Here is an 18169-nt window from a genome sequence, read left to right as displayed (position 1 = left end):
TGCAAACAGACAACTGCATGAGCAGTAAATTACAACCAGTCACATGTGGAACACATTTGGTAATAGCAACATTATTAGGAACATAGGTTGAGGTAAAGCCAGGTAACAAAGCAGAAGTAGTGCTGGTATAAGCAGCTGTTCAAACATCTGGCATAATATCACTACCTGTAAGGAGTGGGAATTCTTTAGTGTAAATATTATTTAGCTTTATCATTAAGGAGCTACAGAAGAATAAGGCAGGCTTATGGGTCCCAAAAGAATGGAAAGGCTTCAAATTGAAGTCCAGATCTGAACATCAGTGAGTTTAATCCTGATCCTGGAAAACAGCCAGAGTGATTGCCCTGCAGCAGAGAGACCTAATGCTGTGTTGCAACAAGAGGTTAATGTGAAAAACTGCAGTGTGTTTTGGAGTAGGGTTAGAGTTTATATAACCATGCACTCACACACACACACACACACACAGTCACGTGTGATTAATTCCAGGGTAAACAGAGCATATTTATTTCAGAACTTAAACAAAATAAATTCAGAAATTGATCACTGAAATTAAAGGGCCTCTCTGCACTGTAAAGAAATACCTCATGGAGCAACAAGTACTTTCACTCCTTTTATTCACCACAGATAAATACGCTGAATAAAGCCAGTCATTCATTCATTCATTCATTCATTCATTCATTATCTGTAACTGTTTATCCAATTCAGGGTCGCGGTGTGTCCAGAGCCTACCTGGAATCATTGGGCGCAAGGCGGGAATACACCCTGGAGGGGGCGCCAGTCCTTCACAGGGCAACACAGACACACACACACACTCACTCACACACTCACACCTATGGACACTTTTGAGTCGCCAATCCACATACCAACGTGTGTTTTTGGACTGTGGGAGGAAACCAAAGCACCCGGAGGAAACCCACGCGGACACGGGGAGAACACACCAACTCCTTAAAGCAAGTCATGTTAAACCTCAAACACATGTTGAATCAACACCTGCCGCATTCTATTTCTTGACATTATCCCATGTTTTCTTTCTTTTAACCTGAAATCCACTAAACCCCTCTTTATACACTCTCAGAAAAAAAGGTCCTTTAGGGGTACATTATTGGTCCTAAAGATATAAACAGTGTAAATGTACCTTTAAAGATACAACAGTGGTGTTCCCTAAAGCTACATTACATTCTCTTCTCCAGAAGGAGAGGAGATATCTGTAATCATTATTTACAGAAGTCCTGGAGATGAAATTGGGCATACGAAATCAAAACAATTTCAAAAAGTATAATTATAATAGCATAAGGTACAATTACGTTCCCTAACTAAAGGTTCAGGAAGGTGCCTTTGAGGATACCACCACAGTGACAGTATCTCTGACAGTGTTCCTCATAGCAATGTAGGTTGTTTTTGTAGCTGCCTTAAAGGATAGCACAGGCCTGTGGACTCTAGTGTTAAATGTCTACCTGGGCTGAAACACTCTTTATACTTTCAGCATCAATGGGTGGAGCTAAACAGCAGTCGACAGACAAAAATATCTTAAGGCCCTCTGTAGTGATTAGCTGGCCAGGGTTGAAACAGTCTTTATAACTTCAATATGAATGGGTGGGGATAACCTGCTCTGGACTGTACAGATAGAAACAATACGTGTAAATGCGTTCTAATGACATGTTAAAAACGATTAACTCAAAGCAAGTTATACACTGAGCAGTGAACAGTGTTTGTTTGTTCATCACCATATTTACCTCTTATTAATTATGATTCAAGGATTGAAATACTGTGATAATGCTAAACGAACCCACACTACAGTATATTCCTTGATAGACCCTGACTGGCAAATGCAATCAAGTGATTTTAATTACATTCAGGTTGCAGTGGATTGCAGGCTGGAGTGATGATTTGGAGCATTTCTCCTGGATTAGGCTCTTTGTCTTTGCTGCTGATTAGCGAGTGGAGAGTGCGGTGTGAAGAGCTTGAGGAGACGTGTGTAATCAACCACTGAGCGACAGCGCATCTCCCACGAGACCCAGCAAAGCCAGACACAAAGAGAACGAGAGAGACCAGGAGAAAAAAAAACCCTCATCCAACACATATGTTCGTTTGCTTTGGAGAGAGTACAAAGTACAGCACAGAGACGCTGGCCACTGTAATGTCCATCGCTTCAGAGATTAAACATCTCCAGCCTCAGAGAACAAAGCTCTGGAGTCTCTTTCGTCCTCTACCTCTCCCTTATCCCTCTTTTATTTTGAGCACCTGGAGGCTTTTGTCTTTTCATGAGGCCAGTCATCAGCTCGGCACAGAATAAATGTATGAAGGGCAGGTGCATCCAGGACAAAGCTCACCCAACTGTCCCCCACACACACACACACCTTTTGTCTTTTTACCTCTCTATTTTTTAGCTCTATCTTTTCACACGTCTTTCTCCCCTTTTCTTTTTCTTTCTTTCCTTTCTCTTTCACACTATTCTTTTTTCCTCCTCTCCCTCATTTCTCTCTTGTCCTCACTTCATTGTTCTCTCTGCATCTCCCATTCCCATCATGTCTTTTTTTCTTTCTTTCTACATCCCTTTTTTATATCCATCTATTCTTCCATCCTCGCTGTTTCTATTTTCTGCATTTCTCTCTCTCTCTCCATCTCCTTCTCTTTCTCTCACTCTGTCTCTATATCTCTCATTTTTCACTTCTTGCTTTTTCTCTTAGAAGCTGAGCTAATGCCCAAGAAAGAAGCTGTGCCATCTGAGGCTACAGCTCTGGAGGCTCTGCTGAGAGGGGAGGGGATTTTGGACAAGAGGAGCAGTAGCAACCCTAAAGAAGAGGAGACACTGCTGGAGATACAGGTAACACACACACACACACACACACACACACACAACTTTGCTTGTATAAAATACCTTGCATCTGTAACCATTGTTGTCTATTCTCTCAGTGGGCATTTTTGGCTAAGGCCTTAGTGGTGGTTTATGTTGTTGTTTAGTTTTATGGAGCTACATCTCACTCCTGACATTTCTGTTGTCTCCAGTCTCCAACACAGAGATGAAGACAGTCGAGTGAAACTATGAGGGCCCCCCCCAAATAACAGCAAATTGTCCAATAAGCTATTGTTTGTCTCTGTATTGCATCATCCTATAAAATCAAGTAATCCAGTTTCCTGTCTGAACTTTAAATATTTTCCCTGTGATATGTAGAGGGTGCTCGAAGCTGAGGAAAATGGGGACTGTTTCCATGACGATGAGGACTTTGAAGTGGACACACCAAAGAGGAAGCAGCGAAACAAAGGCAGGGTGAGTGACACAGCACATCAAAGCAAAACACACAGACAAGTAGAGCTACATGAAGAAGAGAGAAATCAGCAGGAAAAATAACCTGCATTTAACCCTCAACAATGAAGATTAACCATTAATGTAATTCCATACTTGCATATTTATTTACATAATTAGTTACGCAGCTAATTACATTTTTCTGTATATACAGCATTATTTCTAAGCTTCTGACATTTTAGATGTTGAAAATTAAAAAAAAGCAATGGTTCAGCAAAAATAATAATTTATAACATTTTTAATTAATGTGATTATTGTCTGCTGTGTTGTTCAGAGCCGTGGTTCTGGCCGAAGGAGGACCGAGGCCATTGCCAACGATGACCAGGACAAGCCGTACGTGTGTGACAGTAAGAGCTGCTTCACTGCACGTAACACATATGTGCCTTCATGTCCTTCAGCTTTACACACAGCCAGCTCCTCCATAATCACCACACCACAGTCTAGAGCTGCACCATAGGAACTAGTGGTCGACCGATTAGGGTGTGTTAATGGCCAATGCCGATGCGATATTTAAAGAGCAGGGCGACCAATGGCCGAAATATAATCGTGATGGGTTTTTTTTCTTTGTTTGTTGTTTTTTTTTTTTGTGTAACTGATAAAATATCATTTATTTAATAAATAATAATAATAATAAGATTTCGACGAACAGTAATTTGGCTTTGACAAGCCAAATTAATAATAATAAATTAGATACAAATTGCTGAACCTAAATGAACATTTATTTAGCACTATTATTGTCTTCATAGTCTCTGCTGTTTACACTCTGCACTGTACTTATTTTAAATAAAAACCATATCAACTAGAGGAATGTCCACAGGCAATAAAAAAACAACTAGTATAAAATCTTCCATAAGTATTTTTAAGTAACTATCCATAAGGTATTAGATTTCTGTTTCTGTAGCTATTAGATAAGTCATGTACCAGTCCATTATTCCATTATAGTCTAATATACATGGTTATCTTAGCCATTAGCATGTTTGTATTAATTAATGAAATTCAACTGCATTATTCAATACGTAACATAATACTGTTAACATTTGTATTGTAAAACATGTTAACATTTAGAAATGACGATGGTCATTTCTTAGGAATTTTAACATTTTAGCAGAGAGATTGAGAGTTACAATACAGAGCTCTAACTGACTTTTACCCCACCTTGACAATACTGTTCAGACACATACTTCTGAATGTTTGTTTAGGTTTGTTTACAGATCCAATTAAAAGCCAAATAGCAAAGTGATCATATACATAAAAAATATTTACATTAAAAAAACTTTATTTACACAGCCTGCACATATCATCTAACAAGTGACTAGAGGTGAAAATAATGCCTCTCAAATAGTTAAGCTAACTACTCGAAACTGGTGTACACGCAGAGGGAAAGAGACGCGAGCGCGCACACACACGCACACACATACACACACACACACACACACACACAGGAACATGTGCAAATGCAAAATGCAGAAGCTGTATGTTGAATGTTACATAAAATTATTTGATAATATTAATGCTAGCTTTCTGACTGTTAAAGACACAAGTGAAATCTTCCGTTAACAAATGCAACCAACTGTAAATAACGATGTGTATCTTAAAACTTTCAGATCAATCACTTATGTTAACAGACTGTTAAGTTGAGATGTGAACGATAGATATTTAAGCACTCAAAGCTTGCTAGCTAGTTTAGCTGATTAAAGGCCTGCTAAAACTACAATTCCCAAATAACATTACTTGCATTTTTTCACTAAATGCCCAGAATCAATGTGATTATACAGACAGTAAACATTATAAATGTTATTAAGAGTGGCCTATTAAATATATTGAGCTTTGAAAGATAGGAATTAAAGGCTTACTTTTTTCTCTCAGGAAATATTATGTCCATGCATGTTTCATACCATCCACAAATGTCTGCATTTAGAATGGTGAAATGGACACAAAGGGGAGCGCTAACATCGCTCCACAGCAGTCCAACTGATGGGGCTTCCTGCGGCTGTGCCTGTAGGCATTTTTAGATAACTGGCCTTGGGAGCAAAAGCATCGGCCAATGCCAATTATCTCAAAATGGAATAATATGAAACAAATATTGCTACAATGATTTTACTGCTACAACCAATTGCAGTCCACTTTCCTATAGCCTCAGTTCAGTGCAAATTGAAAATAAACCTTTTCTTTTTGTACTGTGATTTATTTACAAGACTTTGGTGGGTTTTTTGGCATTAAACAGAATTTTGTGTCTGGATGTTGTCTGTGCATTTGTGATCGGAATGCACCCAGATTTAGCTCCTGATCTCAAGACAGTCACGCACACATTGTGATCACATTTGTGTGCTTGTGTGTGTGTGTGTGTGTGTGTGTGTACGTATGTATGAGAAAGATCAGATCCGTGTGTGTATATGAATGCCATATTGTGCAGTGCTAACATACAACCCAAATATTTACACTGGATAACAGGACGCAGGTACACTGTACAGAACCAACATACCAAGTGTTTAAAGTCTCAACCAGGAGAAATGTATTTGTCATATATAATTTCAGTCAATTCAAATTGCATTCCTCACATTTTGTTCTCAAAGGGCATCAGTGTGGGTCCCTACCACACTTTAAAGTCCTCCAGAGTATGAACATGGCTTGTATTTTGACTCGGAGTAATGCTGCATCTTGTGGTTTTTTTTTCCATTTCAGCATGGACAGTAGACCTGTGGTCTTTTATAGCATGAATCTACTTGGAAGTAAACAAACAAAACCAATCTGGGTTCCAGAACCATCTTTGAATGAAATCTGTTTTTGTTTTTCTTGTCTCTCCTTTTGCTTTCTGTCTTCTCTTATTCCAGACAGATACAAACAAAAGCATAACTCAAAAACTGCTGACTCAGGTATACGGCCATGTGGTCATCTTCCTCTTGCTTGGACTTTAAGGGCTGCACGAATGACAAGGCTTCCCACAGCTATTTGCTATTAAGAGGACTTTATTTTTAACCGACCACCACTGAGCTAATCTCTCTTCTTTCTCTGTATTGTTTTCTGCCTGGCTAAAGCTAGAATGCATGGCTAATGACACTGTTGATTAAAGCTAATGGCTATTCTGAATATTAGGTAATGGCCAGTGGCAAAAATCTTTAACACCTCTGCTATGCTGCCAAATCTTGACCCTGGATGTCTCCAAAACATTTGCCTCGCAGTTGGCATGCATGCATTGACAGTCCTTTGCCATTTTATCTTGTGTCATGCCTTCCATGATGCCTTTGGTCATTTTATGAGTTTCTGAAGATCCAGTCATAGTGCAGCCCAATCAGTATGGCTGTTCATTCCAGTAGTACCCTGTAGATTTGGTAAAAAAACAGATAATGTTAGTCTTATCCCTTTCCTGTAGTAGATCAACAGTTATGTTGAGATATATTAATACTTTTCACTGAAAAAAGGTGATGCACTGAATTGACTTCATTTAAATGCAAATTACAGTTTTGTCTTCTAGTTAACTTACTGTTACAGTATTAACAACTATTGTGTATTTTTTATGGACATGTAACTATCAATGTAAAATCAAGTAAATACAAAACATTTTTCCCCACTGTATATTAGTTTAGACACAAAATAAATGTGTACCATTTTCATTCTGAAGATGTAGACACACTCAACATGTAATGTCATTTACAACAAGCTGAAGCCCTTCATGAAAACGACACAATTAACATCATCCCACACACTAAATCCATCTTCTACAGGTCTAATGATGTAACAAATTGAGTCTGTCAGGTAATCTTGGATGTATGAATTTATTAAGGTTGAGAGAGTGAAAAATACAAGTAAATTATACATTTTTTTGTGTCTATTAGGTAAAGTCATGGGAAAATGTTACGTAACTAAGTAGATCAAGCATGATCTAATGTATCTAACTCTTGAATTGGTTTAGAAAGTGAAAAACCAACAACAGTATAGCGTCAACACAACATAGAAATATTATTAATGTATAATTTAACTCTTCAGATGTATGAAATCATCATGAAATGTTGCGTGCAGTGTAAAGAAGCCTGGTGGTGATAGGAACCGGGGGTAATTGTACTATTCAAGCTGACACTTTTTGTAGTCATTTAGAATAGAAGTCACCATGCCTGATGTCAAGTGTCAGTTTGAATAGTACAATTACCCATGATTCCTATCACCACCAGGTTCTTTTCAATCATTGTCCATAAATATTTGGATATACAATGCAACTAGTGAACCTGTGTGTTCTGAGATATTACTTGTCATTTTGATGGTGGTAAAATATGTTTTTGCCTTGCAGTGTGCTACATGAACCTATTTGACATGAAAGGATTGTAAGAAATATATATGGTTTAGGCAAAAATATTGCAAACAATGCCTCAGTCACTATCAGATTACAGTAACTGAGGTACAACATTTTAATTAAAGCACTCTTTGGTTATATCTGAACTATATTTTTGTGTAATACTGATAGGATACTAGTCTGACCCAGCCAATCACCAGGTACCAATAGATAGTTTAGTTCTAACATGTGGTTTCTGAAATTTAGAAATGTAATTATGTCATTTTATCTTCAGTGTAACCCCAGCATAGTTTCTTTGCTTGCCATGTATCCTTTATATCAGTGTCTTAGACCCTTCTACCTTGCAGATTCTGAGAGCTTCTTAGTGTCCGAGCTTTAGTAAGTTGTAACACTGTCTCTACCTCAGTAATTTTGTCTTTTATTGTGACATTGCTCCTCATCTGTTATAGTCTGTGGAAAGCGCTATAAGAACCGTCCGGGTCTAAGCTATCACTACACCCACACGCACCTGGCTGAGGAGGAGGGTGAGGAGGAGAGAGAGAGAGAGACAGAGATCCCACAGTCACCAGAAGAACCTAACCCTGAAAACCATAAACGTAAGATAACTGGAGATCTGACTTTATTGCACATTTTATCTGCTCATACATACCAGTCTTCTAGCATTTAGAAGCAAAGTGAAAAGCATTAGATTTGTTTTTTTTAAATCTGGTCTACAGTAATGCCATGTTTACATGATGATCTAAAATGATGTACTGAAACTCATTTAGAATGCAGCCAGACAATCAACACAGGCAAGAGAAACAGACAATATTCTACACCCCAGCATCATTCTTCTGGCTGGCTGCCTTTTTAAAGAGCTATTCATAAACAAATAAAATATCTTACCTGTTCAGCAAGGAAGAAAGGCCAACTCAGCCCCACTTTTGAGATCAAGGATCCCTTGCCCTCGTTTATTCTGGTATATCAGGTTAGACGATGGGTGAATGAGCAGATGAAGACAAAGTTTGTCATACTGATAACAATAGCTCTTCTATTCTGCACCAACAAAAGGTGTACCAAACTCTTTCAGAAGGTGTGTGACATAAATATATAAAAACATGTGAAATGACCAAAAACCTCCAAAAAACTAAACAGATCATTGTAATCTTAAAACTAATATATTAGACTTTGCATGGTTGGAGATATATATTGTAGCACATTAGTATATGGGTGGGGGGAAACTTTTCAAGATGGGTGGTGACCGTGGCGGCCATTTTGAAATTGGCAATTTTGGATCCAACTTTTCTTTTTTTCAATGGGAAGAAGGTCATGTGACACATCAAACTTATTGGGAATTTCACAAGAAAAACAATGGTGTGCTCGGTTTTAACATAACTTTATTCTTTCATTAGTTATGTACAAGTTTTTGACCACTTATAAAATGTGTTCAAAGTGCTGCCCATTGTGTTGGATTGTCAATGCAACCCTCTTCTCCCACTCTTCACACACTGATAGCAACACCACAGGAGAAATGCTAGCACAGGCTTCCAGTATCCATAGTTTCAGTTGCTGCACAACTTGATGGTATGGTGTGGTATATGGGGTATAAAGATAGTGGGGCCATTCTTCATCAATGGAAACCTCAAGGCCACTGGATATGTGAAATTGCTACATGATGATGTGTTTCTCTCTTTATGCACTGAAGCTGGCACGTTCCCTGAGTTTTTCCAGCAAGATGGTGCACCACCACATTATGAGTGTCAGGTCAGAGCATTCCTAGATGAACAGTTTCCTGGAAAGTGGATTGGTCGTCATGGGCCAGTTGAATGGCCCCCACGGTCTCCTGACTTTTATCTTTGAGGTCATCTGAAGGCAATTGTCTATGCTGTGAAGATACGAGATATATATATTGAACAGCACTTCTAGCTGCATGTATTTATGAAAGTTGTTTCATTATAATATTCTATCTTCTAAATTTTCCCTTTGTTTTTTAACTTCTGTAGCTCAAAAAGGACCTGATGGTGCGATCATTCCTAACGATTACTGTGACTTCTGTCTGGGAGACTCAGGCTCTAACCGAAAGACGGGTCAAGCAGAGGAATTAGTGTCCTGCTCAGACTGTGGACGCTCTGGTCAGTATCTCTGAAACAAATTAAACCTTATACACTAAAAATACACTACTCATATAGACACATCATATGCCAAATATCTGAGCACAACTACTGCTACATAAAGCAGCAGATCTCCACATCCATCTTCCCATTATTTCCACAGAAAAAGACTGAATTTTACTAAAATATAGATTTTACATAATGCATATGTACATGAGATCATATCTGTAAAATCAGAAATATTCTGAAATATCAAACCGTATATTTATAATAAGTCAATCAATTATTTTATGCAGCATCTTTTCATAAACATATAGAAAGGCTACGATATTTGCTTCAACACATTTCCTTGGGGCACATTTCATTACATTACCCATATGTTGCAAAAGTTTGTGTGTCTATTTTTTTTTAGTTGGTTTTGTGTTTTGGAACCTCATTTGCATTGAGAGTTCTGAAGGGTTGATGTATTTAAATACAATATTTTCAGTTGTCAAAAGGCAGCAGCATATAGTGTTTTATTTTATTTTTGTAGGGTTTGGTTGGGTTTTGAGTTTATAATTTTTGATAGGCCAAGGTTATTTTAAATTAGCATGCTAGCTAGTTCTGCTGACTCATGCTATTGTTGTAACCAGTCATGTAACAACTTAGTTGCACTAGTTGTAACAATGTTCTTGTTGATTTTTTGACCTGAGTAGCATTAGCAGGTCACTGTCTGATTCTACAGTCGCTCTATAAACTATTTGTAGAGTTTTATTTCAGGTAATATGTTTCAAGACTATTAATAATGCTTTTCAAATGACTTTTACAAAAGCAAAACTGCCATACAGCAGATACGGTGCCTGTGCTGGAATAGACATTTTCCTGTGGCTGCAGTTGGACACCTCTTTTTATTTGGCTGTTCCTTTTCCTTTCAAGTTAAGAGGAGTTTAGGGCTTCTCTTTAGTTCAGTTTACATGTTCCTTTTTTTTTGGTTATCATGTTTTTTACATATTTTGTGTTTCTTTCTTCTAATGTCCTTTGGATATGTCACTCATTCTCAGATTATTTCCCTGTGTATGGATGAATGCTGTAACTAGCACAGAAAGAGAGACAAGTTTCATTGTGTTGAAAGACAATATATATATATATAACTTATGCAACTGGAAATACATAAGACTTGACACATACAAAAAAAAAGCAGCACTCCAATGACCTCTATTTTAAAAATGCGATGAAAACATATATAAAATCTACACAATTGATCCTTAAGATACCTGGATTGATCATCTCAGGCTGCCTCTGTTGTATTGCCAGTTGTCCGAGCTGAGAAGAGTGTATGAAGCCTTGCTGACTGCAGTGTTGCTTGTGTGTGTGTTCTGCTGTGATGCTGATATGTCCGTATACATGTCAGCTGGACGAACAAACGAGCTGGGGGTGAGGAAGAGGCCGGCTGGACTTCGGGACATGTTCGGAGACACATCTGAAAGTGAGGCGTCTACCTTTCATGGCTTTGAAGAGGACGAGCTCGATGGGCTTCTATCAGACGACTGCAGTGATCCACCCCAGCACAAATAAATACAACAAGAAGAAGAGCAGCAACATGTGGAAGACTTTTGACAAACTGTTTTTCATTTTGTTCTTGGTGGCAGTGCCGATAATGGACTTTAGAGATATGAGTTCCATTGCTAATGGAACGATTTGAACTGATGGCTAATGGTTTTCTTTGGAACCTAAACAGCCTTCATGTACAGCCTGATTTTGAGCAATAAATAGAATGGCATCAAGCCTTTTTTTAAAAAAAAAAAAAGGTTTGCCACAGATTTGTTCAAAGAGGATGCTGATCTTGAACAACAAAAACTCAAAAGACTCAAAAGAACTCAACTTTCAAACATGGGCAACTTCCAAAAAACACATTATGTGTCCATAAGACTGTAAGTGGAGAACGAGCCTAAGCTTCTACCTCCAAATGAATGCACTTGATTAGAAGGATCAGATCACAAGACTTGGCAGACCAGGAGAGTCTGAGATGTTACCATGGCGACTTGGATGCACTGACCAATTGGAGGGCAGAAAGAAGCGAGGGATGGCAATTAGCTGAGAGGTAAGAGCCAATCGGCGTTTACTTGTCCGTCTCTCGACTAACAGGGCTGACACTCTGCAGGACAGTGTGAATCATCGTCTCTCTGATGTGTGCTGCTAGCCACCTGGCAGGGAAAAATGAAAGAATGAGTGGCAATCAGTGGACATGTGTGTGAAACATCACATCTCTTTATATGAACTGGGTCTTTTCCATATATATATCACACATATATCCATATTTAGATGGGTATCATAAATTACATCAGATAGATTATTTTGAATTACCTGCTTTAGCATTTGAATGGGAATTATCACAATCATTTTATGAAGCCTAATGTCTGGTAATGAATCTGTCCCAGTAGGGCTGGGCAATTAATCAAAAATTAATCAGAATTGACATTCAGAACTTCTAATCTACATAAACTTGCCCTTATCAATTATACTGATTATTTTTATTCTGTTATGTCCCCACTGTGTGTTCATGTACTGTGCCTTTAAAACCACGCTACCAAGCTGTAGTCATGTGATTCTGCCCCGATCTGCCACATGGAAGCAACCAAAACACAGAGGCAGACCAATCGACTCGAGCAACTAGTACCAAAGAAAAACACAGTGTCTGTGGTGTGGACGTGCTGTGTTTTGACAATAATTAAGACGACACTCAACAAAAAGTTTCAGCCTTGTCACTGTATTTTTGAACTATGAGGGTCAAAAATACAAAAACAAAATAATCATTCATTAATCATAATTATGGTAAAATGTACAGTTAATCGTGATATTGATTTGTGCTCTTATCGCCCCGCACTATGTCCAATTAAGCTTAAGGATTTACCAGGGGTTTAAGATCTCAGCACTATGTTTATGTAGAATAGCTTTAATTGAATAAGTGTGTTGTAAGAAATCCTGTATTTGATTTTTGCCTTATGAACCCTGAAGAATTGCCGAAACCTGTTCCATGGTAAACATACAAATGGTATTTTTAATGGGTGGATTTTTTGCAGTTCTGAAAAACTGCATTAATTAGTTTGAGTATTTTCTTATTTTGGCTTTTAAAGCACTTACCACAATTGAAATACTTTGATTCAACTATGTTTTCTTGTCATTCATAGAATAATTAAAGTGTTTTTTCATCAGCATTCAGTTTTATTCAGCATTCAGCAAATGAACATGGTTTAATTATGTAATTCCATAATTTTACTGTATCTCGATTGTAAATTTCAGAGAGTTGTCAAATGTTTGTTGTCTATAGATGAAACAAACAGAAACAAAGCCAAGTTGTACTATCAAAAATTTGTTGAAGTTCTAGCAGAAATGACAGCTGAAGAGTTTCATCTCTTGTTGCAAAACATTAGCCAGGGCTTAGAAGAACAGTCAGTTCTTACCCGACATTTCTAAAGCTGATTGACAGGTTTATGTATAATTTCAGATTTGTGTTTTTAACATAAAGAAAAATGTAACCAGGCATTACAAGCAGGTGGAAGTTTTCCTAGGAGCTTCACACACACACACACACACACACACACCTACAGGTTTCTCAGTCAGGTGGAGCTTGCTGCACTCCCAATCGGAAAACAACAACCACCTGACCAAAGAATGGACACTTCATTTCATAGACAGATAGAAAATAAGTGGTAGATATTGAAAAAGGTACACGGTGTGGTACAGAAGTTTATAAAGTTGTTGGCTGTAATTACCCTGTGCAATGTCTGTCTGTCTTTCTGTCTGTCTTTGATAACGCTATTAGTCCTGAAGGAAATGGCAAACTGTCTGTCAAACTACATACCAGTCTTTAAATCCATCCATCTGTCCATCCGTCCATTCCTCCAATCAAGCAATGAAACCGGGTAGATGTACTATGAAGTTGAACATTGTTTAAAAAGATTCATGCAGTGGTACCAGCAGAAATGTGCATGTGAATTTATTATTTATTTACCGTCTATAAAATATGCTTTCCAGGTATTTTTGGGAACTCTGAGAAAACTCTGAGAAGATTAACTGATATAATCACTATTTTTAATATTTAACTGCCAAATGCAAATAGAGTTTCCCAGGGGTCATGTGGAAAATTATGTTAAAAGATTTTGTACAATTCAATGATGATCACAGGGATGCCTGTGTTGCCATGAGAGAAGTCTGGTTCTTGTTTATCTTCTAAATCTGAAGAAACTTTATAAAATGTATATTATTATAATTGATATAATATGATATTTAGTTTATCGTATTCTTTATCTATTTTGCAGGCCATCCGACTTGCCTGCAGTTCACAGACAACATGATGCAGGCGGTGAGGACGTACCAGTGGCAGTGCATCGAATGTAAATCCTGCACTTTGTGTGGCACCTCTGAGAACGATGTGAGAGCTAATACTTTTTTAATTAAAATTTTACTATGCTTTGGGCATAATACACTCATATTTCAATGTAACAATCACAGGTCGGTAGAGTATATTAAAATGAACTGTAGGATGAGCATCAAACTGAATACCTTCTCTATTATTTCCCAGTGGTGGACAGTAACGAAGTTAATGTAATTCGTTACTGTACTTACGTTCCTTTTTTGTGTATCTATACTTTACTCAGGTATTTCCATTTTGGGCGACTTTTTACTTTTACTCCACTACATTTCAAAGCCAAATACTTTTCAGTCGCTAATCCACCTCCCAGTGTGTTTTTTGGACCGTGGGAGGAAACCGGAGCACCCGGAGGAAACCAACGTGGACACGGGGAGAGCACACCAAACTCCTCACAGACAGTCAACCTCGAGGTCCCTACCAAAAGAAATATACCAAAACCCCAAAATTAGTATAATACTTGTACTGTACTCAAAGCAAAGAGCATAAAGGATCACTTCGTAATATTTTTACCTTAAAATCACAGCTTCAAAATCATTGCAATGCTTCACTGACCTCTAATATGGAGAATAGAGCCTCTGCTGTTGCTAATCTTGGCTCAGCATTGCAGAAACTGCACTATGAAACTTTTAGAGGAGGGTAGGAAACCACCCTTTCCCTCCTCCTCCCTAACAATTTCAGTACAGTGCTGTAAAAGTTAATCGCACTTGTGGGGGGGCAGAAAAAGTTTCCCAAATCTTACCTAGTGTTTGAGTAAAAAGCTACATGCTCAAGTCTCCTATGCCATTGTGAAAGTTTATACTTGTGCATTGGCACCTGCAGCGCTCTGCAATTACACCACCAGTCCACTAGGGCTGAATTTCAAACATTTTCTTTGTTAATATTTCTGGACTTTTGAACCATGTTCGTCTGACCTCAGACCAGTCACAGTCGCTGTGCTCTGTGTAGACGAGACGAGTTACATTTCTGGAGAGATGTGCATCAAGCCGTGCTGCCTACAGCATAGGTTCAACACAGAAGCATTAATTGGGCTTAATACTCAGTGACATCTGTTGGTTTGCAGGGGAAGCACAAAGACTGGGAAACCAACAGTGACACTAGAGTCTTTTCCCCTACAATGTGTTAAGCCTGAGTCTTGTTACAAAAATGATGATAGGACATTAGAGCCATAATATGTCTTAGTACTTTTACATTTGATACTGAAGTACATTAGAAGGTAAATACTTTTGTACTTTTACTTAAGTAGGGATCTACAATGAGGACTTCTACTTTTACTGGAGTGATATTTTACCTGCAGTATCTGTACTTTTACCCAAGTACATGGTTTGTGTACTTTGTCCACCACTGTTATTAACTAAGATGCTTTTGGGAAATCCAGGCCCTGAGCGGTGACTTTATTCTTTACTCAGGGGTGTAATTCTTTGACTTTGTAATGATTCAAAACAAGTGCTTCACATAATCTCGCATTTGAATGACTTATTTAAATTAGATTATACTGTTATTCTCCAATACACAATTAATTTAAATTACAACAAACACACAGATGTGATCTGAGGAACTAATTAGGACACATACACTAGGGGGCAGCAGATGAACATGTAGAGCAGCCACTTCAGCCATAATGCCCAGGATTCACTTGGGGATTAAGTGTTTTGCTGAAGGGCACTTCAGCCATGGATCTTGACCTCTAGGCCACTGCTGCCCCAAGTATTTTAATTACTGGTTGTGTGTCTCCATGCTGCAGGACCAGCTTCTCTTCTGTGATGACTGTGATCGAGGTTACCACATGTACTGCCTCAAGCCTCCCATGACTGAGCCTCCTGAGGGTAAGCTCGGATCTAACATCTATGTATACTTCAGTTTTGACTTCTTCCTGTTCATTTTCCTGTTGGAAAATGCTCTTTAGATGGGAATGGAAAGCTTTGTCTACTGTGTGGAGGATAATGGTGTCATCATACCTTAACAACAGCTTACATATTTCAGCATGCAAGATGTGCATTAACATGGCTTTCTTATCTTTTGATACATCTTCAGGGAGCTGGAGTTGTCATCTTTGTCTGGATCTACTAAAGGACAAAGCATCTGCTTTTGGAGAACCATCAATGGGTTAAAGGAGACTTCTTCTATGTCTCTTAAAGTCTTGCAGTCAGTCACACACACAAACACTCACACACATAAACACACACACACACACACAGCAGGGAGCAGAATCAGGACAACTGTACGCAAACCTGTATCGCTCTGGTCTGCAGCTCTACCTCTGTAAACGTCACCCAACTGTACACAGCCAAAAGCAATACACTCTTCTGGATGCTTCAGTCATACAACCAAGCAATCAGCAGCCTACCTCACAAAACTCAGTCCAAAAGCAGCGTTATACACACAGCAGGTTTATAAACTGATCACGCTGAACAGCACTACAGCACATCCTAGTTTAACCTCTTCAGGTGTTTGTAGAACAATCAAGACTTTCAAAAGTACCAAAAAGCCTCAAAGAGTAATCAAATCAGATGAAGTACAAGCTATTTTTCATAATTAAGTTCAACTCTAATCATGCTGCATTGAATCCAGGCACCTGTACGTCTAATAGGTATCATACATCACAAAGACTCTTCATTTTCCTCATTATAAAGCACTGTGAGGATTGACAGACCACATTTCTGTGCAGTTTGTAGCAATTGTGTGCCCCTTCTTCCTAATGTACAGAGTAAAACAGCCCCTCGCAGTATTCTCAAGTCATTATCCTTTGTGCGTAACATTTTGGAAACACTTTACTTTAACCCTGACACATGCCTCACGCTGTCATGAGTTGTTATAATCACTTAGAACCTTAATTAATTGAAACAGATTTACACAGCAGTGAGTTCCATCCGACTCTATTTGTATCAATTATATATGTATATCCACATATGTTGTTTCCAGGAGTGCTCTGTTAACCGTTGATTTAGCAGTATGACAAGAGAGGGAGTTTTAAAGTGGAGCTCTACAGTGTCAGCAACTACCTTGTTTTTCTGGCAGATTTAAATCATAAGATAAATGTATGCGATACAAAATAGCTACACTTACACAAAGTAGCAAGCTTGTTTGCTGAAAAATGTCTGTGGTGCTTGGTCCCAGTCCAGTTGTGGAACTATTTGTGTGGGTGGAGACAAAAACCACTTAAATAAACAAACAAATTATCTGCTTATATTCATTAAAAACAAATAAAAATAATACATATGCAAAGAAACAAGCCAATTACTCTTAACTAATAAATGGAGCTGACAGAACTGTTGTATAAAAGCAGATTCGCAGCAGGTAAAAAAAAGCAGGTGGACGACTACTGACGTGCAGACTGACCAATTAAATGTTTACAGAGAAGGTTATCTACCAATAACGGTAGCTCTACAGTCAGACCGTCCAATCAGAAGATTTTAGGCTACTTCACCACGCCTCCCATTTTCCCGGACATGTCCTCTTTTTTAGAATTAAAAAAAATGTCCGGGCGGAATTTCGCAAACATCCGGGATTTTGTTTTTCTAGAGCTTACATAGAACTTCGAGAAGCGTTCTCTGTAAACATTTAATTGGTCAGTCTGCACGTCAGTAGTCCTTGTTTACGTCAGGCAAAGCTCTTATACCCACCCTCATCTCGAGCAGCTATGCCGAAACGTAAATGTAAATTCTCGGATGAATTAAAAAAAGAAATTCCCATGTTTTCCCATGTGTAGCAAATAAAAGTGTAAAGGACCTAAAAGCACACCTAGGTTCAGCTAAGCATACAACGGCAGCGAGGGGCGTGACCTCATCAGCCCCTATAGTTGGAGACTCTCTTAATTTTGTCTGGTTGTGTCCATAACCGTTAGTAGTAATAAACAGATTAAGGCCAAGCATTATTAGGAATAATGTATTGTAATTAATACATTGTAAATGACTTTGTAGTGCACCATGACGGTAGTTCTTGGTCTTGGTCTTGGAGTGGGGTGTGGTGGCCCACCAGGACCAGGACTGAGAACCCCTGGACTATGTGTCAACCTGAGTTTTGCTGTCGCCCTGACAGCATCAAATCTGCCATGACTACGTTTATAATGTGGTTCTAACAACATG

General features: G+C 38.4%; 1 protein-coding gene across 3 annotated transcripts in view; it reads left to right on the top strand.

Annotated features, from left to right (window-relative positions):
* dpf3 (double PHD fingers 3) overlaps positions 1 to 17158 on the top strand; it is a 32089-nt gene extending 14931 nt beyond the window's left edge. Inside the window, exons 4-12 of one of the 3 annotated variants that reach the window (XM_066677407.1) lie at positions 2688 to 2821; positions 3170 to 3265; positions 3576 to 3648; positions 6133 to 6174; positions 8036 to 8182; positions 9569 to 9697; positions 13975 to 14087; positions 15829 to 15910; positions 16119 to 17158. In XM_066677407.1, the coding sequence (XP_066533504.1) occupies positions 2688 to 2821; positions 3170 to 3265; positions 3576 to 3648; positions 6133 to 6174; positions 8036 to 8182; positions 9569 to 9697; positions 13975 to 14087; positions 15829 to 15910; positions 16119 to 16195 (893 nt within the window). In that variant the 3' untranslated portion in view covers positions 16196 to 17158. Of the gene's footprint in view, positions 1 to 2684; positions 2822 to 3169; positions 3266 to 3575; positions 3649 to 6132; positions 6175 to 8035; positions 8183 to 9568; positions 9698 to 13974; positions 14088 to 15828; positions 15911 to 16118 lie in introns of all 3 variants that reach the window. The other 2 variants (XM_066677406.1, XM_066677408.1) reach the window with 2 other exon arrangements.
* Positions 17159 to 18169: the final 1011 nt, after the last annotated feature.

This window comes from Hoplias malabaricus, chromosome 7 (assembly GCF_029633855.1).
Source record: "Hoplias malabaricus isolate fHopMal1 chromosome 7, fHopMal1.hap1, whole genome shotgun sequence".
In the NCBI taxonomy this organism is placed as follows: Eukaryota; Metazoa; Chordata; class Actinopteri; order Characiformes; family Erythrinidae; genus Hoplias; species Hoplias malabaricus.
This window is presented reverse-complemented; position numbering and strand designations above follow the sequence as displayed.